The 24369-nt window shown below is 61.8% G+C and overlaps 7 protein-coding genes across 7 annotated transcripts; all 7 read right to left on the bottom strand.

Annotated features, from left to right (window-relative positions):
- Positions 1-850: 850 nt before the first annotated feature.
- LMJF_23_0320 (conserved hypothetical protein) lies at positions 851-1672 on the bottom strand (the record flags this gene model as incomplete). The annotated part of the gene is made up of 1 exon (XM_001683304.1): positions 851-1672. One exon carries the CDS (start codon positions 1670-1672, stop codon positions 851-853), a length of 822 nt encoding a protein of 273 aa, XP_001683356.1.
- A 1439-nt stretch (positions 1673-3111) lies between these two features.
- LMJF_23_0310 (conserved hypothetical protein) lies at positions 3112-7032 on the bottom strand (the record flags this gene model as incomplete). Its single annotated transcript, XM_001683303.1, has 1 exon — positions 3112-7032. The coding sequence occupies one exon, from the start codon at positions 7030-7032 to the stop codon at positions 3112-3114; it is 3921 nt and encodes a 1306-aa protein (XP_001683355.1).
- A 1438-nt stretch (positions 7033-8470) lies between these two features.
- On the bottom strand, positions 8471-9709 carry LMJF_23_0300 (putative tryptophanyl-tRNA synthetase; the record flags this gene model as incomplete). The annotated part of the gene is made up of 1 exon (XM_001683302.1): positions 8471-9709. One exon carries the CDS (start codon positions 9707-9709, stop codon positions 8471-8473), a length of 1239 nt encoding a protein of 412 aa, XP_001683354.1.
- A 980-nt stretch (positions 9710-10689) lies between these two features.
- On the bottom strand, positions 10690-11685 carry LMJF_23_0290 (conserved hypothetical protein; the record flags this gene model as incomplete). Its single annotated transcript, XM_001683301.1, has 1 exon — positions 10690-11685. The coding sequence occupies one exon, from the start codon at positions 11683-11685 to the stop codon at positions 10690-10692; it is 996 nt and encodes a 331-aa protein (XP_001683353.1).
- A 1046-nt stretch (positions 11686-12731) lies between these two features.
- On the bottom strand, positions 12732-16034 carry LMJF_23_0280 (conserved hypothetical protein; the record flags this gene model as incomplete). The annotated part of the gene is made up of 1 exon (XM_001683300.1): positions 12732-16034. The coding sequence occupies one exon, from the start codon at positions 16032-16034 to the stop codon at positions 12732-12734; it is 3303 nt and encodes a 1100-aa protein (XP_001683352.1).
- Positions 16035-17087: 1053 nt separating this feature from the next.
- PTR1 (pteridine reductase 1) lies at positions 17088-17954 on the bottom strand (the record flags this gene model as incomplete). The annotated part of the gene is made up of 1 exon (XM_001683299.1): positions 17088-17954. The coding sequence occupies one exon, from the start codon at positions 17952-17954 to the stop codon at positions 17088-17090; it is 867 nt and encodes a 288-aa protein (XP_001683351.1).
- A 4379-nt stretch (positions 17955-22333) lies between these two features.
- On the bottom strand, positions 22334-23593 carry LMJF_23_0260 (putative argininosuccinate synthase; the record flags this gene model as incomplete). The annotated part of the gene is made up of 1 exon (XM_001683298.1): positions 22334-23593. The coding sequence occupies one exon, from the start codon at positions 23591-23593 to the stop codon at positions 22334-22336; it is 1260 nt and encodes a 419-aa protein (XP_001683350.1).
- Between the last annotated feature and the right edge of the window lie 776 nt (positions 23594-24369).

The raw sequence follows: 24369 nt of genomic DNA, 5'->3' as shown, positions 1-24369 counted from the left end.
AACGTCACAACAGGCGATGTGTAGCTAGCAACGTGGTCAATCGGAGAGCGTGTGTGATGACGTTGAGTTGTGCAACTGTGCGTGTTCAAAGGTGTGCGTGGGTGGGGGGGGGGGAGGGGGGCGGATGTACGTGTGCCGCGTGAGGCGGCACGCAGGGCAGAGCACGGGAAGATAGGTGTTTCTCTGTGTCCGCGACCGATTCGATTTCTGAGCGAGCCGAAGGGGAAAGTTGGCACACTCCCCCTTTCGACTCTTGAGAGGCTCCGTATTCGACTGGGACCGAGCTCTGCGCAAGCAACGCTCGCACCAACCACGGCCTCACAAGCACACGGCTTCGTCTGACTTGCTTCCACTTGCACAGCCGATACAGGCGGAGAGGACGAACAAAACCGCGTTGATCGCATTTTCGGACACAAGTAAAAACAAAAAAGCAGGTATTGCGACCGACTCTCTGTCCCGCGCTGAGCATCAGATGCGTGATGGCGTCTGGGTCTTTGCGTGATTCGTTGCTTGTAGTCGTGCGCTGTTACACGTCCACACCTGCACACCAAACATGACATCGTCTTCCACGGCCGTGAAAGGCAGTCTACGTCACAGGCGCACTCCTCCCTCCCGCCGTTGACGTATTTTACCGTCCTCGCCCGTTCACGCAGAGAAGCGGGCCGGCCATTGGCATACACATACACACACACACACACACACACACACACCGAGGCAGAATGGCAAACCAAGCCCCTTACGCGTCGTGAAGCCACAGCAGCAGCAGCATACGTGGCGACGACTGCCTTGTTTCAGCATCTACAGCCCCGCTCTGTGTGAGGCACCAGTTCTTTCTACACCGTTCGGCTGGTCACCGGGTGCGGGTGCACGTCACAAAGACCGGGTCGCCAAGGTTGTAGGGTAGCTCATACAGGGCTGTGTTGTAGTCCACACAGTCGCCCCTGCGGACGGGGAGCAACGCCCGATGACCATAGACGACTTGGCGACAGTTCACCATGCAGAGCGGCAAGACCGATGCCCGACCTTCAGGGCTCACTGTGCCGGTCAGCAGCTCCACTTGGTAGCGCGGGAGAGGAGTCGAGTACGGCGCCTCTTCCTCACCGTCTTTGCTGTCGCTGTAATCCTCCTCGGCCACCTGTTGCCGTCGGCCCGGCGCGGCCGAGGCGGGCACGGTGATGCCGCCATTCGCCTGCCGCGCCGCACGCTTAGTGTCGGACTTGTACGCAGCATCCGCCTTCGATCGAACCGCCCGGAGAGCTGTCAAGGCGACCTCCCACACGGTGGTGTCCGCCCAGGCGAGCTGCACCGCGATAGGCCGCTCCGCGGCAGAAGCGCCGGCAGTCGACGCCAGCGACGGCCCTGCACCCGCCGCAGCCACCGCTTGGTCGCCGGGTGGTGGTGACAGTGCTCCCGGTTGCGCCCCTTGGGAGATACCCACGGAAGGGGCTCCCAAGACAACGCTGCAGTACTCGCTGCGAGCAGCGATGTCTTGACCCGTCATGTGGTACAGTCGCACCGCACAGGGGCACTCCGCGGTGCGACGGATGCCGCGGTTAAGCGGGGCCCGATGCGGGCGTAAGGCACCGCTAGCATGGCCGAAATGCGCCTCACGGTACGGCGCGGCAGAGCTGCGGTACGACGGCGTCAGCGGTGTCGACAATACTCCCGACATTGCCACGGGCACGTGCGGGGTATCAGCGTATGCGTGGCCGATGCGCTTGTGTGTGCGGAGATTCGCGACTGCGTGAAGCACAAGAGAAGGGAGATGAAGGGACCGATAAGCGTTTCATTGAGGAGGCGTGTGCACACAGTGCACAACCGTCGATAGGGACCTACATACGGCGCAGCCTTTCGTTGTGATGTCCCTGGCACGTGGAAACACCTTTCAACGACTGGCGAGCACCAGCGTCTCCTGGTGCCTCCTCGGTGGTGCGGTGAAAGACACGTGCAGGCTATAGCTGCGTGTCTGGCACGCATCGCACGGCTACCATCACTTGCCGCAGCACAGAGGCGCCACAAGTTGCAGAAGGTCAACGAAAAAGATAAGCCGCAGAAGTGCTAGCGTGGCCCCTTCTGCTTCTGACCTCGCCCTCGCTTGATGACGCGGGACATCTCTCAGGGCATGGCTTCAGGGTCCAGTGCGCCTCCTCTCGGTGGGGAGATTCCAGGCGGCCATCCTATCCCCGGCTCATGCCGAACCACACCTCTGTTGGTCAGAGGGCCGCGTGCCTACGACATGGCGAGGTCCGTGGGTGCCATCGCTGCTGATGTCGACGGTGAGGTCCTGGATGGCGGTGCATCGGAGAGCGACACGCGGCAGAGAGCACGCTTGTGCCATCCATGTGGTAGGCAGAGTGTCCGCGTGACTCAAGCGCATCCCCCTCCCGGCCACCACACGGCTTACTGGTGTGGAGGGGGGGGCCTGCGTGCCACCCCGAGGGGGATGCAGCAGGGGTGGTGACCGGCATGATGGAAGGAGCGGCTGCAAGGCGGTGCGTGCTGGTGGGTAGAGTTTGATGAGGAGCTCATGCTCTCAGGTGGCTTGGCCGGCGCACTGCTGCAACGCTTGTGCCGACGGCTGCTTCGCACCACGCGGTGCGGGGCCTGCGGCAGGGCCGCAGAGCCGAGTGGGAGGGACCCTGAACTCATGGTGCTATACGACAGAAATGGACTCATGAAGTAATTCGAAAAGTTGACGTCTTCGATGCTATGCTTAGCGAAACAATGTTGGCAGCCCTATCGCCACCGACCCACGCACGTGCACCGACGAAGGGTGGGAGGAGGTCAGGAGAGGGGGTCGATGCGGGAGGGGGCGGCGTCGGGGTGACGGCAGTTGCGATAACGTTGGCAGTGTTAGGAAACAAGCAGGTGAGTATGCGTAATCGCACCATTTTAGATCTCCCTCCCTCCCACCCCACCCCCACAACAGCACGTCTCCTTCCATGCACACACGTACAGGTGCATCGGCTGAGGGGCAAACGCAGCGAGGGCGGGATCGCGGAGTTAGCGGCTCACCCACATCAGCTTGCTACATGTATCGCGTCAACGCTCGCGCATGCTCCCCACCCACCTACTTTTTCCCCACTCCATCCCGCAAACGCATCTCTCTCCCTACGGCAAGAGGAGCGTGACGGCAAAGTCCATTTCAAGCGGTGGTGACAACCACTGCACCGCGCAGTACGGGTCCGCGTCAGGGTCATCGCGCACGCGCTGCGCGAGCTCTTCGCAGTAGTCGGGGGTAACCTTGGCTTTTGCAAGGACTGCAAAGTGTTCCTGCATGGGGCGTGCCTCGATGCAGTTCGGATCGTCTGCTGCTGAGGCGGCAGAGACGCCTGTGGCACCTTTCCCCATCGCCGCCGCCTCTCCGCTGGCGTTGTTCAGTAAGGGCGCAGCATACAGGGCCGGCTGCGTCGCGCCCGCATGCAGAGGCACCACCGCTGCCTCGCCATCTACAAACATTTCGGTGCACGCCGCCGAGTCCGCGGCGGCAGTTTCGGTGGGCCCAAGGACCAAAAGCAGTGCCACCTTCGAGTTGGACACCACCGCCTGCACGGTCATGCGACGTGTGCACCCCACTTGACCGGCGTACCGCACCAATGCCGTCGGACTGGGATGCAGGCAAAAGTTGTGAAGCAGTATCTCAACATGTGGCTGTAGCCGCTGCGTCTTGGGAATGATGAGCGGGGTGTGGACAAGACTCAGCTGCCGCAGCACGACGCCGCTCGCAGGACCTCGCAGAACCGCGCTCACCACGCGAGACGGATACGTCTCCAGCAGCTGTTCGTATGCGTAGGCGGTTTGCATAGCGGCCATCACGTTCAGCTCGGCCAGTGGCGGCAGGACGCACGTGCCCCTGTCTCGGAGTGCTTCCCACACGGCGGCCACCATCGTTTCGCAGCTCCACGTCATGTCGAGATCGACCAGGGGTACGTTGGCCGGCACCTGATACCGTTTAGCACTAGCCTGTAAAATGCTGTGCAGCCGTGACGATGGTGGCGGTGACTGACCCTCAGTGAGGAATGGCACGTTGGGCGAACACCCATAGTGACCCACGCTGGTCATGGAGACGGACGCGCTGGATGACGGCGCCGCTGTGGTGTCGGCGCTGCCACTGAGGAAGGTGACGCCGCTCTGCTGCAGCGGCACGACCGCCGGGCCCAGCTCCGGCGAGCGCGAGGATATGGACGACGGCAGGGAGTGCAGCAGCGTCACATCCTCGGTGCAGAAGGTGCGATGGCGCACGCCGCGTTTCACCACCCTCTCGTAGCACGCCTCCACCATCGCCTCTACACCTGCGCTGTGTGTCCAGACAACGACAAGGACTGGTTTAAGGCCCGCGGCTGCGTAGTCGGAACGCGACTTGTCGTCCAGGTTCATCTTGTCAAGCAACAGATGGCTGTAGCTGCCCTGCGTCACGGCTCGCCGTATCGCGGCCAGGTAAGCGGACCGGTTTCCAACCTCGTCCTGGTTGAGCCAGCGCGGTGCCGCGCCTGCCTCCTCCAAGAGAGCGTACAAGATGCGAGCCATAGTGGACTTGCCGCAGCCTTGCGGACCGACCAGCATGATGGGGTCGAGACTCTCCGTGTCTTGCGACGGCGCCTCGTCCTGCTGCTTGTGCTGCTGAAGATCGCGATTGCCATTCGGCACTCCTGCATCTTCGTCATCAGACCTCGCGCTGCAACGCACGCCGTCGGCAGTGTCGGCGCGGGCGCCGCGACTGCGGCGCACCGCCTCCGGCGTAGACGCGGTCGTCCCTTGGCAACTAGAGCCACGATGCCGCAGCCGCAGCTGCGCCTCCAGTAGCTTCTGGAACCGCTCTTGGTATGACAGCCAGTGGCCCCGTATGGCCTTGAGCGCGACAAGGTCAGTCGACGGGGTGATGTACTTCTCCCGATGCAGCCACAGCGCGAAGTCGAGCAGGAAGGGGAGTCGATGCAGCTCCCACTGCTTGATGCACAGCCGTGTCTCGCGGGAGAGGCTGCTCACCTTCTTTTTCACCTTGCACCGCAGTGGCTCGCCACAGAGACGGTGAGTGACGACGTACTCCTGCACGACTCGCTCGAGGGAGTGAGGGTATGAGCGGCACTTCCACACTTGCACCACCACGGCAGCTTTGGCGCCGTCTGCCTCGTCTCTGTTAGACCCGTACATAACGGCACCCGCTGTATCGAAGCGCGAGAGCACCAACTGACGCAGCGCCTCGTACTCGGGCGAGCCAACCTGGACCTCAGCCGACTTCGTCACCGTCGGCAGCCGGAAGCGCCCAAAGAAGGCAAACGCTTCCTCGACGCCCATGCACCACCCGCGCTCGTCCAGCGAGGCGTCCCACGTGATGGCGTAGAACCACAGGGGAGTGGCAACCGGCACCGTCGCAACTGTGGAGCGGGTGGCGCCGCTGCCGTCTGTCACGGGTGTCGATGCCATCATGAAGGCAGTGGAGCTGGTGCGATAAGTGCGGATAGACGTGCAGGAGACGGGCGTGGAGGCGGTAGACATGGACTCGTCACCGGCGACGTCACGGGTAACGAAAAAGCTCTGCAAACGCTCCCAGCCAGACATGATGGCATCAAAGCATAGGCTGCGGTTGTCGGCCGCCACACACGTGTGCAACTCGATGAGCGCATCCGCGTGGGCAGCGGCGACAGCGGCGTCACTAGCGGATGCCGTATCGAGTGCGTTTGCCGCGTCTTCTGCAGTGATGCGCAGCGACTCCAAAACGCGTCGCCACAGACGCGCCATGCGAACCGCCAGGTCCAGGTACGCGGCATCCGACGATGACCCAGCGCCGGCCAGCGCAGCGGCGCCGCCTGCGACGGTGTAGCTATGCGCGCTGCCTCGCTCAACGTAGTCCTGAGGGTTTTGTGTCGGCGAGTTCACACGGGACGACAAAGACGGCTGCTTTGCGGAAGACACCTTCACCGACACGGTGGCATCGTCAGAGACAGATGACGACGATGACGATGTGGAAGTCGAGCTGCTGCTGGAGGCCACGTATCGCATCAGGTCCGCCTCCGGCACGTCGAGCCGTGTCACAATGTGCTGGTAGCGACACCCAATGATCCAGTAGCGCTCCCCCATCCACGAAAAGGCAGCGATGCGGCCGGGCTCGCCGTCCACCTTCTCTAGAGCAGTCGCTCTCTTGGATACCTCCTTGTGGATCGAAAAGACACTCGTCGCCTCGCGCCAGTGGCCCATCTTGCGAAGTCCAACGGCAGTTGCCACCCGCGTCCACTCACTGTGAAAGGAATGCTGCTGTGGCGACGAATATTCCCATCGATTCGGCTGGCTGCTCGAGCCGACTGCGCGCGCCGTCGGCAATGGTGCGATTGGAGGCGATCGAGGTGGAGAGCTCGCAGCGATGCTGGTGGGCGAGCCCGACCTTCGGGGGCACTTCACCGCCACTGTCGTTGCGGTGCCTGGGCCGCTGCCTTCGCAGTTCACCTGTGCCGACCCGACCAGCTCAGCCAGCGAAATGGTCGGTGCCGCTGCATGTGCACGGGCAAACACGCGAGCCTGTCCTATGGGGATGTGCTCCCACATCTTCTTGTTCTTCTCGTAGACGCCGTCGCAATTGCCGCTAACGAAGCGGTCGACAATGAGGAAGTGCGCCCCGTTGGGCAGCACCACCGCTGTCGGCTTCAGCTTCACGCGCGTGTTTCCGTGAAAACTAATGTGGTATGCTGCATTCACGCAGCGGCGCTGCTCGTCGTCCAGCACGGACACCAGCGATTTGCAGGTGCTGTGCTCGTTGGAGCCGCCGGCCGCCGTGATGCTCAATTTAGCCTGCGCCGCCGTCTGAGATGGGGGCGACGACGACGCAGCAGCAGCCGTCGCTATCACTCCTGCGGCGGGGTTGTCCTTGGTGCGGTGACTCGGGCTCGTTTCGCTGCGTGCAGGCAACGAGAGCGCCGGAGGAGGCTGCAAGCTACCGTAGATGTCTGCGGCGGTGAGGTCGGAAAACGACCCATCTGCCGGCGACGAGCCAACGCTCCCATGTGACGCTACCACGACCGCACCTATATGGAAAGGCATTTGAGGAGACGACGACATTGCGCGGAGGACTGCGCGTTACGCGCACCTCCGCCCTCTCAGCAGCTTGGCGATGCGCTTGATCGACGCGCACTTGCACCGACGCCCAACCAGGCCACAGCCGGATTTCCTGGACTAGAGAGAGAGAAAGCTTAGGGGATATGACACTGATGCAGATGCAGGCCCCACTCACGCCGCATCCGGTATGCAAACGCAGCTGCGCACAAATCAACGACGTGTGGGTGAGCAGGATGGGATCGGCGTGTGTGCGGGATGTTCGAAGCAGTCGGTCCAATGAAAAGGGACACATAAATAGCGACGGAGAGGAGAGCAGAGCAACGAGAGGCCTGGCAGGTGTGATGAAGGCACGGCACTCATACACGGCGTTAAGGTAGGCGGTGAACAGGGGCAGCGGGTGGAAGAGATAGAGAAACAGGAGCGAGAACGCCCCTTCCCCCTTTTTCTTGCTCTCACAGCCCCTCGATTGCACTGCGAGTGACTCGCAGTGCCCACCCCTCCTGCGTGCAGTGCCCCTTGGCGAGGGTGAGCGAGTGTGTGTGGAGTAACGACGCGTTGCTGGTGCGGGGAGGCAGGCAGTGGCTGGCCTGGCCGGCACGTACGCACACAACACACGACCGCTACTGCAGCGCGAACAATAAAGCAACAAGTCGCGACAAGATGCGATGGAAGTGACCTCTGACTCTCTTCCCTCCTTTTCACCAACCCCCCCCCCCACACACCCCCACTCGAGGTGGGCAAGGTGGTGGCAGTGCTGGTGGCGCACTTCGAATCCTCAGCTGAGCTGCAGAACACCTGTTTTCATTTTTCTGCTTAGTTCTCAGTGCGTTGCCTCAGCGACGTGTGCGCCTGTGCAACACGTCTGTACCCGCAAGAGCAGCGCAGAGCAGAGTGCTGCCGTTGCCGTGCTCTCGCGTTGCACGTCGTCTTGCTGTCTTTTCGCCCTGCGTTTCCTCTTCGATTCTGCGATCCCTTCGCATTTCTGCCTGCTGAGGCGGTACGCAGCTCTACCGCCTTCAGACGCTCCTGCGGCTCTCTCGCACTCTTGACCCTCCCCACCGATATTTGCTCACTTCGCCGCCACCAACGTGCGCACATGTGTGTGCTCGTGTAGAAGCGCATGCACCGATCAGCGCACTGGTCAGGCCGCCGCCGCGGAACGAGGCACAGGGGGAGAACAGCATCCACAGACGCTGACAGACTTCACCACCATCACCAGCACCTTCACACATGCATATACACGCACGCGCAGAGATACAACTCTAGCGAAGTCTCCGTTCTTCATTCGTCTGCAGCGGCGACCCGGGCAGTGTGCGCTGCGGCATGCCTTGCAAAAAGAAAGCGCGCAACTTCCCTGCACGCTTACAAGCCTCACGCAGACCTCGCCGCCACCCCCTCCGCCTCAGCATCCGCGGGACACGGCTCAGAGAAGAATGTCACGGATACGGCAGAACTCCACCACGTCATCGTCCGTCACCGTTGCGCGCCGCTCCCGCCAATCGTGCAGCACCTCACGGATGATGCAATCCGCCGCCAGGTCCTTCACCTCTCCGCTATTCAGGGTACCGCTACGGTAGCGCTGCGTCACGTCGGCGAAGAGTGTGTCATCAGGGCAGAAGAACCGCAGGTACTGGTACGCCACATCCAACTCCAGGTTGGCGCCCGTCTCTTGCATCTGCTCTAGGGTGGCGCAGCCGCCCGAAAAGGCGCGGCGCAGCTTCTTGCGCACCTGTTTATCGGTGTCATGTAGAGTAATGACGCCCTTCTCCTCTGCACTGCTGCTCATCTTGTGCTCCAGGCCTTTGAGCGCCGGCAGGAACTTGGTGTGAAGCAGGGCCGGCGGTAGCTGCTTCAGCCGCAGCGCGGCGGCGCGCGTGAGAACGAAGAAGGGGTCCTGATCAATGGCGCAGGGAATCAGGCAGCGCATCGGCCTGTCGCCGTTCCGCAGAACACGACGGAAAGCGGTGCTGAAGCACGGAGCAGCCTGGGTGGCAGGAAAGGCAAGCTTGCCGACATTATCGCTGTCCGTGATGCCGAGCGTGTGCTTCACGGCGTTGCCTGTCATGCTACGTTGCAGCCGGAGCACTGTCGGGTACATATCGCCCATGTAGTGCGTGTTGCGGAATATGAAGGTGTGGCGCGGGTTGAAGTTGAAGGCGATGATATCCTTGATGTTGCTGCGAATCAGCTCGTCCGCTTTGGCACCCTCGAAGGGGACGTCGCGAAAGAGAAACTTTTCGTCATCTGTGATTTGTATAACGAGCGGAAGGCTGAAGACGTCTTGGAGGTACTTGGTGAGCATGAAGGGCAGCACATGGCCCAAGTGCATGGTGCCAGCGCTGGGGCCACGGCCAGTGTAGAGGAAGACAGAGCGCTCTCCCGTTTTGACGGAGGCCTCGATATCCACAAGTGCCTTGTGCAAATCGCGGTGTGAGAAGGCGATGTCGCGGTGGAAGAAGTGGTGAAGCGCCAGCGCTGGTGGCTGCTGCCGCTGCTGCATGGCAGGAGATGCGGCGGCCTGCAGTGCCGCATCTCCAGCTGGCACGGCATCCAAAACCGGGGTCGCGACGCCCTCGGCGTTAGCGGATGGGGTGGTGGTCATGGTCCGCTTACGGCACTTGGCCATGACATCGCGCATGTGCTGACGCGCACCGTCGTCCATACGCTCCGCTTTGAATATGGTCAGTACACGGTCGTAGTTGATACCCTGTGGACCCTTGGCGGCCACCACCCATGGGGTGATCACATCCTCCGCACCGGCATCACCGTCTCTGGGGTGTTGGACAGGCTCGCTAGGATCACTAGTGCGGCCAGAGTACGCGGCTGCGTTGCGCAGTGCTGCGCACGCATACAAGCCGGCGCGCAAACTCCATGGCCAGTAGGTGAAGCGACGCATAGAACGCAGTGCAGAGAGGCGCTGCGCTGCGGATTTGGAGGGAGTGTCTGAGGCGAGGAAAGAAGGTGGCCGATGGATGCGAGAAGCTGGCTGCGCTGTGGCCCAGGCAAGTCCACGAAGGCACGGTCCCACCTCTTTAGAGAGGGGGGGGGGCAGAGAAAAGGAGGGGAGGGTGGGAAGGACAAGGAGAATACGGAGGCAAGGAGAGGGCCTATGCAGATGCATCAGCCACCTCGCACTAGATGGCGGGGTTACAAGGGTACATACGCATACCTCTGGTTGGCTTCTTGAGGTTCGAGGGCACGGGCAGTTGTGTGTGTGTGTGTGTGTGTGTCCAACCTCTGCGACGAGAGTGAAAGAAGCTTAAGATGAATGGCTTAGCAGACGCAACTCTGAATGGATTGGTGTCTGTGTGTCTTCGTGTGGAAGACTCGCCCCGAGTAGGGAGGGCTGCAATCGTGGGGAGGGAGGGGCGTCGACTGCCGTGCGGGTACTTTGCGGTGTGCCTTCGCGCAGGATGTCACCATCAGCGCGACTGCACCACTGCAGCATCTCCATCTTACCTCAACATGTTCTTTGCGGACTTGGGCCGTCATTCAGTTTCTCGACGTGCGCAGAGGAGGTGAGGGTACAATGGAAGCAGCGACAGTGAGGCGCTGCCATGCTTTGTCTGGATCGCGCCTTGATGGTGCGCACGCACGCAGGCGCATGTTCGCACTCTTCCAGCTTCCTGCATCTAGAGTCCGCTACGCCCTTGCGGGGATATAGGCTACCATCGCGGTGTTCCCAACTGCGAACACGCTAAGCACGAGTGCTCGGCGGTCCACCAAGTACATGCTCATCTTCATCGGATCCAGCTCCTTCACAGCCGAAAAGAAGCGCGCGAACTTCCGCGTCTCGACCATGACAGTAGCCACGCGAACGTCATCCACGGCACCGCCGTCATCATCGCCATCGTCATCACCGTCCTCCCTCTCCAGCTGCTCGACCAGTTCGACAGCCTCGTACTTGAGAGAGAAGCGCGCCATGAAGTGCTCGGCGTAGATGAGAAGGCTCGCCAGCGGTAGCGCGTCCTTGTCGCGCGGCCGCTTCACCCCCCGACGCACCTCCGCACCGCCATCGGCGTCCTCGGCCTCACCGTCCTCTGCGCCGCGCCGCGGCGTCGGCGGCATCAGCACGCGCGCCGAGAAGGTGACGCTATCGGCTGCCGTGTTCTTCAGTTTGTCGATGAAGGTGGTGAGTTCTAGCATGTCTGGCACCAGAATCTGCAGGTGCTGCCTCTCTAGCGGCGGCGGGGACAGACTCTGGATTTCACGGTCCCCGAGGATGCGCAGCGGCACGTCAAAACTGACGTCTGGCTGGCCAGAGAGCCCCTGCATGGCGACCCGCCACAGTGGATACCGTCCATTGCGCGCCAACCGCATCTGCACACGTGAGGTGGTCCCTTGGTGGGATCGCTCGCGCGCCTCTGCTTGTTTTACAATGTGGATGAGCTGTGCGAGGTCGAGTACTTCGCACGTGATGGAGTGCTCATCGTAGCCGGAGTCGCAGACCATCTCGTAGAAGAGAAACGACGACTGGCATCGCATCCACACCTGCACCCCATCTGCGGCGTTCGTGTTCGAGAAGAAGCGGATGCGCTCGGACTGCAGGCGCACGATACAGTCACGTTGAATACTGCGGCACACCTGCAGAACACCAAGCAGGCCCTTAGCGTCCTTGAGGGTCGCCTTGAAGCGCATACGTGGACACGTACAAAGGAACGTGGACGGACACGGAGCGAGAGAACGGTGGAGGCTCACCGCCGCGGCCCCGAGTACGGTGTGGTGTGGAAGACGAAACCGCACCGATAACAAAACGAAGAAGACAAAGATATATATATAGAGAGAGAGAGAGGGGGGGGGGCGATGACGATTGAGCTGCACGGCGGTTGTGAGACAGAGAAAAGCAGGACGACAGAAGTGTGGAGTGTGAGGTGGTGTTAGCGGTGGTGGTGTGTAGGGGTGGTGGTGGTAGGGGTGGTGGTGGTAGCGGTGGTGGTGTGTAGGGGTGGTGGTGGTAGGGGTGGTGGTGGTGGTGTGGAGGGGTAGGGGTCACTCTCACGAGTTCCACGCATAAGAGCACACAGAAAAGCACTGCGCCAACGCTGTAATGCCTACCATGCAATCGTGGGGGGGGGGGGTGGACGCCGCTGTTGCTGTCGATGTCGTTCCACGCATGCCTCTCGCCGTGCGGGAAGTTAGAGGGTGAGGAACCTCTTCTCCTGTGACGCTTCTGTGTGGTTGCGGGTGTGTGAGCATGCACCAGTGGTGCGTATGCCGCTGTTGGGCATCATGGGAAGAGGGGAGAAGAAAAGGATACGAGAGTGAGAAGTGGGCAGAGGCCCCGGAGGGACGGGAAGACCACTTACGACGACGAGCGCGTGTGGATGATGTGACCGCTGCAACGACAGCAGCAACAACGCGAGGCGCATCTCAGCGATGAAGGCACTCCTGTGACGGAAAGAGGGCGGATGAGGCACTGCGTCTTATCATCTTGCTTGCGTTTCCTTAACCCGTATGTCAGTCGCGCCTTCACAGCAGGTGGCGCAGAGCAGGCGGCAAGCGCGACAGCACAACACGAGAGAGAGGAGACGAGGGGGCACCGCATGAAGGTGCCGAGACGCACCGGGGGCTACACTCCGTGTCGTTACGCGTCTCGGTCCGTAATAGCTTACATCGAACGCGCAATGGGCTGCGCGCCTCTCTCGTGAAGATATATACACATAGGTGTGCACACAAAGCCTCCCTCATGCGCCAACTCCCAACCTCAGTGGGGAGTGTTCAGAGGGCATGGCGGTCCAGCTGCTCTGGGCCGAGAGCAGGTCGTTCAGCAAACTGCGCAGAACACCCTCGACCGTCTGTGGCTTGCACTCCTTCTTTAGAGAGCCATCAGGCTCGGAGTCTTCGTTGGATTCGGTGCGCTTGCACAGTGTCTGGTAGTTGGCGACGAGCTCAACGGAAACGTTGGGGGTGTACCCGACCTCACAGACGGACCCGCACTCGGAACAGATGAGCTCGCCGCGACGGTTGTACATGTTGGAGAGACAGGAGAGGCAGAAGGTGTGCCCGCACGGCCAGAGCGTCCGCGGCTTGTCGAAGACGAAGAAGCACTCGTGGCACGTCGACTCCATCTCCAGCGAGGCGTGAAAGGTCATGATGTTGGCCACCGCCACCGTGGCGAGCCGCACAGCGTTCACCAGCGCCTTCTCATGCATGAACAAGTCCTCTAGCTGCTCCTCAGTCGAGCGCACAGCGGCGTCGACGTAGCACAGGTCAGCGTCACACACTTGACAGCCCACGTCCGCTGTCGCAGTTCGCTCCCTCCCGAATCGGTCGAGAAAGCCGTACGCAGCGCGCTCAATAGTGGTCCACGCCTCGCCATCTTTCTGCTGCTCAGACATCTCTTCCAGAGTGTGGTTCAGGTGAAGCTGATTCGACTTGGCGTACCGGCTCACCTCGTCGGTGAGCATGATGGCATACTGCTCCGCCGTCATGCCGGTGCTCGCCTGTCCAACGGAGAGGTAGTGTGCATCCGCACCCATGTTGTCCAGAAGCTGGCGTTGAGCCTCGATTTCCGCCAGAAGCGCGTCACGCTGAGCCACAACGTCGCCGCACTCTTCCTCCGCTTCAATACGAAACTTCTCGTTCAGCTCCGCCTCGTTGACGCCAAAGCCGGTAAACGACTCGTGCTCGTCGTCTGCTGAGCCCTGGTCGTGCTCGCTGTGATCATCGAGTCCATCGGAGCCGCCGATGACGTCGTCAAGCCCCGGAAACTGGAAATTCAGGTTGAGGAATTTTGGCAACAGGAAGGCGCTGCGGCTGCTGTCGTCCTCGTCCCACATGTTCTCCACGCCGTCAAGGATGTTCTTGGCGGCTCGACGCAGGCGGACATGGTTCTCCTCCTCAGGGAAGTGTGTGAGGAACTCGTCGAGGTTACCGCTGTCGCCGTTGTCCTTGAGGGGGACCATCAAGTCGTCTTCTGAGGTGACGGTGACAGAGATGGAGGCCCCCGAGAGAGATGCCAAGATGCCCTGCTGCGTCTCCTCTGCTGTGAGCCCTTCGTCCGTGCCCTGACCTGTCGCCGAGGAAATTCCTTCGCCAGCTCGACTTGCGGTGTAACGGCCGCCGTCATCAAGGCCACCTGCTGCACCGCTGCCACCCCTTGCGCCAGGGGCGACCGACGATGCGTACTGTGCGCCATCCTGCAGCTCTCCTGCAACGGCTGATAGCCGCTTGTCAACGACGACAGTCTCTTCATCTGTGTAGAGGCAGGCAGTGTGGCTAAGCTGCCGGTGCTGCTCGCCAGAGCTTGGCAGCGACACAGATCCGTATGCGCCGCGGCCGTCGATAGTGCCAGAACCACTGCGCCTAACCTCGCTAAGCCCTGCAGGCCCATCACCGCCCCCTGGTCTACTCCCTGTGCTTAAGCTTTCGAAACCGACGTGGAAGTGCCGCTTGCGTCGGTGCGCCTCGGCCTCATCGACGGTCATGGTGTGGCCCAGGGAGGAAAGTGAGAGTGCGGCGAGGAACGTGGCGTTCAGGTGGTCCCCACCACCACTGTGTCGCAGACTGCCTCCGTCGGCGCTTGTCGAGTAGCGATGACCAGGAGCTGCAAAGGTGAGAAGAGGGTCGTCGCAGTTGTGCGACGTGGCACCCGCAGAGAGCATTGGCGTGTCCACCACCGGGAACATGCTATGGTCACACACGAGTTGGACCGGCGACAGGTCCTGCACAACGATAACGCCGCACTTCGAGTTTTGGGAGGCGGCCCCACTGCGGGAGCCTTTGTCTGCTGGAACCCGTCGATGTTGTCCAGTCCTGCCGACATTGGATGAGCCGTCTTTCACGCCGGACAAGAAGGAGTCGTCGCCGTCCGTCATGGCGTCTCCGTCGGCGGATGAGTTCGGGCTACCATCAGTGCCCTTGCCCTTCCGCACACGGTATCTACCACTCTTACCCTGCTGGCCCTCACGGCGCTCCCGCAGCCGCCGCGCCGCCTCTGCCCGTTGCTCCGCTGTCATCCTCTTTCCATACGTGTGCTCCAGCATCCTTTTGAGCGCGTGCCCGAGAGGAACGTCGTCCATGTCAAAGGTGTCGGAGAACACCGTCCCGTCATCGCGCTGACCACTGGACTCGTCACCTTTCTGCACACCGTACGAAGAGTCGCTCTCCGTCCACTCAAACAGGATTCGGTTATCTACAAAGAGGGACCGCATCGTGAGCCGTGGCGGGGGGGTAGAGACAGCGCCGGAGTGGCGTTGTGCGTTCCACATAAACCCAGAGACGCCCGACCGCACGCGACGGTTTCCCTCGCCGCCTCGGCCAACCGTGTAGTGCCCGCTGCGAGTCGTAAAATAGCGCCTTGAAAAGCCGGCGAAGAGGCCACGGTTGTGGTTCGGCACACCCTTGAGGCGGTGCACGCGCACCAGCTCCACTGCCGAGTACGCGTTCACGTCAGTTATGGACATCTCCGCCGGGGAGTGCACCGCTGATGCAGCGGCGGTCGCGCCCGGACGCGTGGTAGCCCCGCCGGCAGTGCCTCCGTCCGTCGACATCTGCGCGGTGATGAGTGGCGAGGCTTCCTCGTAGAGCGACTCCAGCTTAGCAGGGGTAGGTGCAGCGCTAGCCCCGTCAGTGGCGTCAAAAGAGGCACTATTCGGCCAGGTATTGGCCATGTGGGTGTCGAAAGGAGGCACAGGCAACGGCGCGGGTGGGGTTGGGGGGCTGCGTGTCGCGTTTCGCTGTGCATGTGCGACGCGGGTTTGCCGCAAGCGTTCTTGGAGTCGCGCCTCGAGCAAGCTGCGCACCTGCGCCGTTAGCACCTGTTGCGCACGACGTTGCACCTCCTGCGGGCTTAGGCGATATGCAGCCTCTGTCACTGGCTCCTCTGGCAGAGATGACAGCATGGATGGGGAGGCTCCAGCGGCAGCAGCAGCAACAGCACCTGGTGCTCTGCCATGCGCCGCGGGAGTACGAACACAGTGGAAACTGCAGCCCGCCCCCCGCGCATACGCAGGCTGCCGCGGAGAGGTACGATAGCCGCATGGCATCGCCGACACACCTGCGTTTGCTCGAGGGTGTACTGTGGTGTCATGCGGCTTGTGCGGGGGCGCGACGGGGTACACATCGAGGGTGCGCACGAAGCGCGGCACGGACTGATCCGCCGGTGAGGGTGGCTCGAGGCCGTCAGAGGTGGGCATAGGCTGCTCTCTGTCTGTGTGTGTGTGTGTGTGTACGTTTTTGTTCGCGAGGCAGCGATGAAAGCTGCAGCTCCAAAGGTCTACGGACCTGAGCAAGATGCTTGAGGGGGAGGGCTGGGAGACGTTGCCCAAGAGTGCTGGTCCCGCCCTGTGTCGACTTGAATAGCCCACACGGAGGCGATAGAGTGCCCGTTATTCAGGTTCACAGAGAGAGAAAGTAGGCGGAGGCAAGTGAAGGTCGAAGCCGTAAATGGCACGGCACATCACAGCGAAGAAGGGCGAAGTCTGGTGCCGCTACGACAGCGATACATAGGCGGTGACATGCATACACACACGCAGAGAGAGAGAGAGAGACGCCCGTACCACCCGGTGCGGTGTGGGCGTAAGACACACAGGGGTGATGGAAGCCAGACAAGCCAGCAAGAGACGAAGAGCGTACCTGCCTCATCTTAATACCCGCAGAGGCGAGTCGTCCTTGAACGCTGTCGGCCGTGGCCGCACCAGACACCAATAACGGAGGAGGAAGAAATAGGAGTGCCGAGGAAGTCGCGCGCAGCCTTGGCCTCACCGGACTGCTTCACGCATACACATGGCTGCGCTCACTTCTTTCGGCTCCTTTGTTCTTTCGCTTGTTGCCGTCTCTCTCTGTCATTGCCGTCCCTCGGCGCTTTAGCTGCAACGTGTGCGCCCCTCGCCCCCCCCTTTCTCCTCGACTGCGTTCGCGCGGCGCGGTGCGGAAGAGGCTGCGGGGGGGGCGAGGGGGGCGGGCGTGAGGAGTCCCGATTGCGCGGGTCGTTGTTCCCACACGCAAAAGAAAAAAAGAAAACGCGCACGCGCGGTAGAAATTGAGGGTGCTTCCGCCGACACGAGATTCGCTGGGGTTGTGGCTGTCATGCGCCGCGCTCAGGCCCGGGTAAGGCTGTAGCCACCATCCACTTTGACACAGGTGCCGGTGATGTACTTGGCCTTGGAGGAGCACAGAAAGATAACAACGTCGCTCACCTCTGCGGCGGAGGAATCGCGCTGGTACAGAGGCACCTTGCTGCGGTGGCCCTCCCACACAGCAGGGGGCATGTCATCGACGAGCACCGACAAACCCGGACCAACGCCGTTCACTCGAATCTGCAGCGGCGCAAGCTCCAGCGCGGCAGACCGTGTCAGCCCCTCCAACGCCCCTTTGGCCATGGTATATATGGTGTACCCGAGAAGAGGCTGGTTCGTCATGGCGTCGACCATGTTGATGATGGAGTAGTTGGTGCCGCGATGCTTGGCTGGGGTGCCCGCGACGCGATGCGCGAACGCCTTAATCAAGAAGTAGGGCGCTATCGCGTTGGAGCCGAAGAGGTCAGCGGTGGCCGTCTCCATTGCCTCTCTATCTCCGACACAGGGCTCGTGTCCATCCTCGTCATTCCTCAGCAGCGGCGTGGGGTAGAAAGAAGAGGCGTTGTTCACTAGCACGTCGCAGCGTCCCCAGTGGGTGTAGCACGCAGCCACCAACTCAGCACAGCGCGTGAAGAGGGTAACAGGTGCAGAGCCATCAGCGCCGCTGACCGGGGCTGTGGCAACGTTGCTCAGATCCGCCTGCACCGTGATGGCGCTGTTCGGTCGCCTTGCGTTGAGCGTCGCGGATAGTGCGTTCGCTTCTGCAGCAGAGCGATGATAGTGCAAGCAGACAGCGTACCCCTCCGCGTGGAGTCCCTCAGCGATACTGCGGCCAAGACGCTTCGCGGCGCCTGTTACCAACGCCACCGGCACGGTCGGAGCAGTCATCGTGGCACAGCGAATTCAGCTCCTCGGCGATTAAGCAGTGCACAGAAGGGAAACAGAAACCCCTTGCGCAGCAACAGGGAATCCTCACGAGCGGAGCGTCTCGATGCAGTTAAAAAAGTCGACTGGCTACATAGTGCGGCGTTACGGAGATAAAGGCGATGGGAGGGGTGGGGGCGAGATGTGAAACAACGGCGAAGCTTCGCGTCAACGGTGTGTGCGTGGCTTCGGCGACGATGATGGCATCATGAAATCCGAAAAGAAAGCCGCAGGCAGCGGGTTCAAACCTCAGACAACACAACGATTGCGGTGTAGGTGCACGTGGCACACTGGGCGACTGCAGCGAAAACAGGCGACGAGAGAGACAGGGTGCGGGGCGGCGGCCGTGAGAGAAGCACGAGTGGGCGGAGGGGGTATTTCGTCAGTGAAGGGCACCGCTTCCGCGGCGCGCGCGTAAGAGAGCAAGAAGCGCTCGTCTGCAACAAGCATGGCAGTTTCGCGGTACTGCACTACCGACATGCAACAAGATCGCCTACACTTTCTCGAGGATCTACGACACAGCAGTGGTACCGACAGAATACCAGCACATGGAGGAGCGCTGAGCGGCTCGACTTGCCCGCGCTCTTCTGCCAATCAAAAGAGGGAGGAAGACCACCGGTGGCACACACACACACGCACACAAACACGGAGAAAAAAAAGAAGGGACGCGGAAAGCGACGGGACGCTACTCGCAGCGACGCGACCATCAACGGCATGAACGCATCCGTCGGGGCGGGGGTTCACAGCCGACATGCGAAAGGGTAGACTCATCCCCAAATCCCTCCAGCTCCGCAGCAGCACCTCCTCTCTGTCCCTCCACGCACGCACATGACTCGCGAGGATACACACAGTCCACATCTACGACTGCGACGAGCCGAACTAAGATCGAGAGGAAACCGTTACTCCGCGGATGCCGCCAGCCTTCTGGCGGCATGGAAAGAGCCGGGGAGGCTCTCCGGCTTTTCGAGAGCCTTGCAGACTCTCTCGCGAAGGGAGACAAGCAAAACCTACAGCACCGTCACCGATCGGACGAGAGACGCCGCCGCTGGAGGTCTCATGCCACCAGGACACACGCAGGTAACACATCGACCCTCCCTTGCGCCGCTCTCCGCGGCACTCTACATGCGATGCTGAGCAGCGGCGCTGCTCATCGCGCAGGCGCATCACTCCTCCACTGGAACACATCATGGATCTCGCCGGCACTCGGCATACACGAGAACACGAGGAAAGAGACCTCTCTAAGCCACGCGATATGCCATCCCTCGCGACAGCCCTCCATCCACACGGCAACGCATAATGATCCGCTTCTCTCTGCCTGCAAGTCATCCTCTTTTCCCGCTTCCATTCAGTCATAGGCCCTACAATCTCCTCCGTAACACTCGGACGGCCACAGACTCCCCACATCGCCTGGAGCGAGGCGGCCGGACGCACGCCAGCACAGCAGTGCGCCAGCTCAGTCAGCTGAGCACGGTCATTGTTTCACACTCTACCCACCACCCCGCACCTCCGCAGGTCGCCTCGCAGGCACACCCTCCATCATGCCGGTCGCCACCTCGTGCATCTTCAGCGTTGGCGCAGTCTCCTCATCATCAGCACGCAGTGTGAGGGCCGGGAGGGGGATACGCTTGAGTCAAGCGGACACTTCGCCCATCACATGGATGGCACAAGCGTGTGCTCGCTGTCGCAGGTCGCACCGAAGCACCACCGACATCAGCAGCGATGAATCCCACTGACCTCCCCACGTCGTAGGCGCTCGAGCCTCTGACCACCATAGGTAGACCAGTATGGGTGCCGATGGCGGGGGCATCACGGCACCCTGCGAAGCGACGCACTGAGGTGTCCCACGTCATCAGGGGTGATGACGGTAAAGCAAGTCCGCTGCAGGCACCCTGCCGTCGGGCACGGCTGCGGACTCTTGCTGCCGACGGACCGGTCTGGGCTGTGCGCTGTGCCGAAGAGACTCGCGACCGCGATCACGCGTGTACCGGCTCACTGCAAATCGCGTCAGTTACATGGTGGCAGCCGTCCCGCACCAAACAACGAGGGTGCCGAGCTCACGAGACGACAGGAGACCGTCCTCGCCCAGCGCCGCACGCGCACCTGTCCGTCCTTTGCATTCCTGCAGCGACGGGGGACTGGCAGCGACAAGATGGAGTGCACATGGCGCGCTGCCTGCTACTCCGCTGGCACGGTGGCATCCCCACCCCGCGCGAGTTCGCGGATCGCGCAACGCTCGCAGCGCACCCCGTTTCATACAACGACGCCACTACGCCCATCTCACCCGCGCCGCATGGGCCCCCGCCCCCAGTCGCGTGTCCGCTGCCGCCCCCTGCGCTCCCTCAGGACGGCAAGTGGCGACTTCGTCGCGCGCACGCACATGCCTATCCGCCAGCCCCCACCCCCACCCCCGCTGGACACACCCACCCCCTGCCAGGGCCGTGCGGGTTCAGGGGAAGGCGGGATGCCCCTTGCTGCCACAGACTCACGGCAGCGTCCCACCTGTCGCGGCGCATGCGGGCACGCCATCCAGGCACGCCACCCACCCCGTGGCATCGACGACAGCGGGGGGTGAGGGCGACAGAGAGCCATCAAGACAGCAGCGCTGTCCCGAAACACGCATCCGTATCCACCAGCACGAGCACTGTGCGCACGCGCGGCCGACCACAGCTGGCACGGCGTACCGCATCCAAGCAAAGCATGCAGAGGTCAGAAGAGCAAGAACGATAGACGGGAGAGGCTAGGAGACGCGCACCGGCCAGCCCAGCAGTGCACGTGTGCGACATGTACGCATCGCCTGCATCCCACCCGCTGGGCGGATGTGGCGCAGATGCCGGAGGCATGACCAGAGTAGCCCGAGTGGCACCACCGAGCTCTGCACACTCCAACGCGACGAGCCCACACACCGCGTTACTGCATGCCGCGGCTTGAGCTGGCTAAGGAAGAAGCATGGCGTACAGGCCGAGCGCCGGGTCTCACAGGGCCCTCACCGGGGCGTGGCCAGCGTCCTCCCTGAGCGCATCCGTCACGCACCCAGGCCACCCCCTGCTGCCCGCACGAGGCGCCACCGCCGCCGCCCTCGAGCAGGGCCACAAACGCGGCCCGCCCGCATCAAGGCATGCAGAGCCCACCCATCTCCGTTTGGCGCCGATCGCGCTGCGCGTCGGCGAAGGAGGGTCGCCAGGAAGGACGAGAAGGGACGGTGAGACGCATGGCCCGGTTCGACCACAGACAGCTCGTCCTACACAGCGGGGTTGTAGCGGTGGTGCCGCAGGGGCAGGGGCGCTGTCGCTGTGCATGTGCGCGTGTCTGCTGACTTGATGGCGGTCGAATAGACACGGTGAAAACAAAAGCTGAAATAGGAAAGCACTACTTCCCGCTGGCGTACGAGAATGCGCTCAGAGAGCTGTCACGGAGTACCGCTGCACAGATGGTGGCGAGAGGAAGCAAAGCCGGGTGATGGCAGGACGGTGCCACGAATCCGCGAAGTCGTAAGTAAAAGGAGAGGGCACTGATGAAGAGAAAAAACGCGTGAAGAGAGAGAGAGAGAGAGAGAAAACGCGAAAAAGAAAAAAAAGAGAAACGCAGAGGACACCAAAACGACGCTGCGCCTGCGCGAGTGCACGTGTGTTTGTGTTTTCTACATCCTCACCACTCGTACTCACGCTGGCGCCTTCGGCTGCCTCGGTGGGCGCCCCTGCCGGAAAGGCTGGTCGGCCCGCCGCCACGGCGCAGGGGAGTGCACACCATCCACGCGCTCGCTCCCCCACGCGCACCCGGGGAGAGGCCAGACGGTGGTCAGGGAGAGAGCGAGCGAGACACTCGGGTTGAGCCGCAGAGGCGCCGCGCGCCGGCACACTCACGCTTGACGCAGTGCGTGGAGAGCGGAAGAAAGGTAGAGGCGGCAGTGGAAATTCAGCCGCCGGACGAGGCACAGACGCGCACCGTTCACGCACGGAAGGACAAGATAGATGGCTCTGCGCGCAGTCGTCTGTGAGCAAGTGACCGGCGCGGTCGTGCACCCACCCAGGCCCTTCGGCTGCGCAGTACCGAAAAGCGTTCGCCTCGTAGCCTCCGCGGGCAAGAAGCACGTGCGGGAACAAGGACGAAGGCGAGGGAGTCACACTCGGTGATGTGCACTGCGCGGGCGTCACACCGCAAATACTCCTGTGATCAAGCACATAGGGAAGCGAGAGAGACCTCATGAAGCAGAAAGTACACGGCAGCGCGTGAGCAACACGGAGCAGGCGATACAACGATTCGAAAAAAAAGGGCGCAGGCGTTGTAAGTAGTGTGGTGGTGGTGGCGGGCACTGCGGTACACAGGCCCACGCGCACGCATGCACTTCACAAACTGCTCGGCATCTCTTTTGCCTGCAGCATCATCGAGCGCACACGAAGCGGCAGCCCGAACAGCCGGATGAAGCCCTCCGCATCGTGGTGATTGTATAGGTGGTGGCTGTCGCCGAACGATGCGATGCTCTCGTCATACAGCGAGTACGGCGACTTTGCACCCGCAGGCATCAGGTTACCCTTGTACAGCTTCAGTGTCGCCTCGCCTGTCACCGTCTCCGCCATCTTGTCAAACATCGCGGACATCGACTCGCGCAGCGGCGTAAACCACTTGCCGTCGTACACAAGCTCGGAGAAGCGCACTGCCGACAGGCGCTTGAAGGACTGCGTGTCACGGTCGAGACACAACGACTCCAGCATGTCCAACGCCTTGTACAGGATCGTCCCTGCAGGCGTCTCATACACGCCGCGCGACTTCATGCCTACCAAGCGGTCCTCCACGATGTCCTCGATCCCGATCGCATGCTTGCCGCCAAGCGCGTTCAGCTCCTCCACAAGCTCCACGCTCGCCATTTTTCTGCCATTCACGGCGACGGGGATGCCCTTCTCGAACTGGACCGTCACGTACTCTGCCTCGTCGGGCGCCTTCTCCACCGTGTTGCACAGCCTCAGAAGCTTCGCGTGCGCCGGCTCCTTTGCGGGGTCCTCCAGGTCCATGCCCTCGTGGCTGATGTGCCACAGGTTGCGGTCACGCGAGTAAAGGTCAGACTTCGTGCACGGTACAGGGACGCCATGGGCCTCCGCGTAGTCGATCGCGTCCTCGCGCGACTTGATGTTCCATTCCCGCCACGGCGCCACGCACTTCAGGCTTGGGTCCAGCGCCATGATCGCCAGCTCGAACCGCACTTGGTCGTTGCCCTTCCCCGTGGCGCCGTGGCAGATCGCGACAGCGCCCTCCTTGTGCGCAACCTCCACAAGGTGCTTCGCAATCAGGGGTCGCGCGTGCGACGTCCCCAGCATATACTTCCCCTCGTACATCGCGCCAGCCTTCAACGTTGGGAAGATGTAGTCCGTCACGTACTCCTCCCGCAGGTCCAGCAGGTACAGCTTCGACGCACCGGCCTTCTTCGCCTTTTCCTCCAGCCCGTCTATCTCACCGGCACCCTGCCCAACGTTTGCACAGCACGCAATCACCTCGTAGTCGTAGTTTTCCTTCAGCCACGGGATGATTACAGACGTGTCCAGGCCGCCGCTGTACGCAAGCACCACACTCGGCTTTTGGCCGCACACAATCGCCGTCGTCGTTGCGAGCATCACGAGGAGGGGGGGGAGAGGGAGAGGGGGTGATGAGGGAGTGGAGAAATGGGGAGGTGTGCAGGCGAAGGGAAAAGGGGAGGAGGGGGGAGGGGGCACCGTGGGGCGAGGCGCACAGAGCACGACAGAGGGAGGCAGAGGGAAGGGGAGGGGGGATATTGTGACGTGACCTGCTCACTACCTGCCTGGAATGTAACGTTGCTTCTGCTGGCGCCGCTGGTGGTGGTGGTGGAGTTATAAGAGCGTCGACGTTCGAAACTACGAAAAGAAAAAAGAATCGGCCCCAGCAATGAAAAGCAGCAAAACAACTTTTGAGTGATGTCTGAGAGGTCACGGAGGAATCCGAGCGCTTCAGGTGCGCCGGCAGGGAGGAGAGAGCCTGCGAGGGCGATGTAGGGTGTGTAGCCAGGAGAGAGAGAGAGAGAGTGGCCAGAAGAGTGGGGAGAGGTCAAAGGGCAGAGAGAAAGTAGCAGCGAGAAAGCACCACGCGCGTACACGCGCATCCTCAGCCGGCATGCAGGCGAATCCGTCACAGCGACGCAAACTGCACTTGTGGCGTCTTGAACGGCATCGTACTGTCAATATTGCCACGCACGACTCAGAGGCACTCCCCTTGACGGCTATGCCGTGCAAGACTTTGCGTTCCACATGCATAAAGATTTCACTCAGAACTGGAAAGGATGTAAGGCGACATTCAATGAACTAGCGTGTGGCCGCTGTGCCGCCTCGTCCGCGGGTGCCGAAGACGCACCATCACCGCACAAACGCCCGCGCAC

Source organism: Leishmania major, chromosome 23, assembly GCF_000002725.2.
Source record: "Leishmania major strain Friedlin complete genome, chromosome 23".
In the NCBI taxonomy this organism is placed as follows: domain Eukaryota; phylum Euglenozoa; class Kinetoplastea; order Trypanosomatida; family Trypanosomatidae; genus Leishmania; species Leishmania major.
Note: the sequence above shows the minus strand (reverse complement) of the source record. Positions and strands in the feature narration are given on the sequence as shown.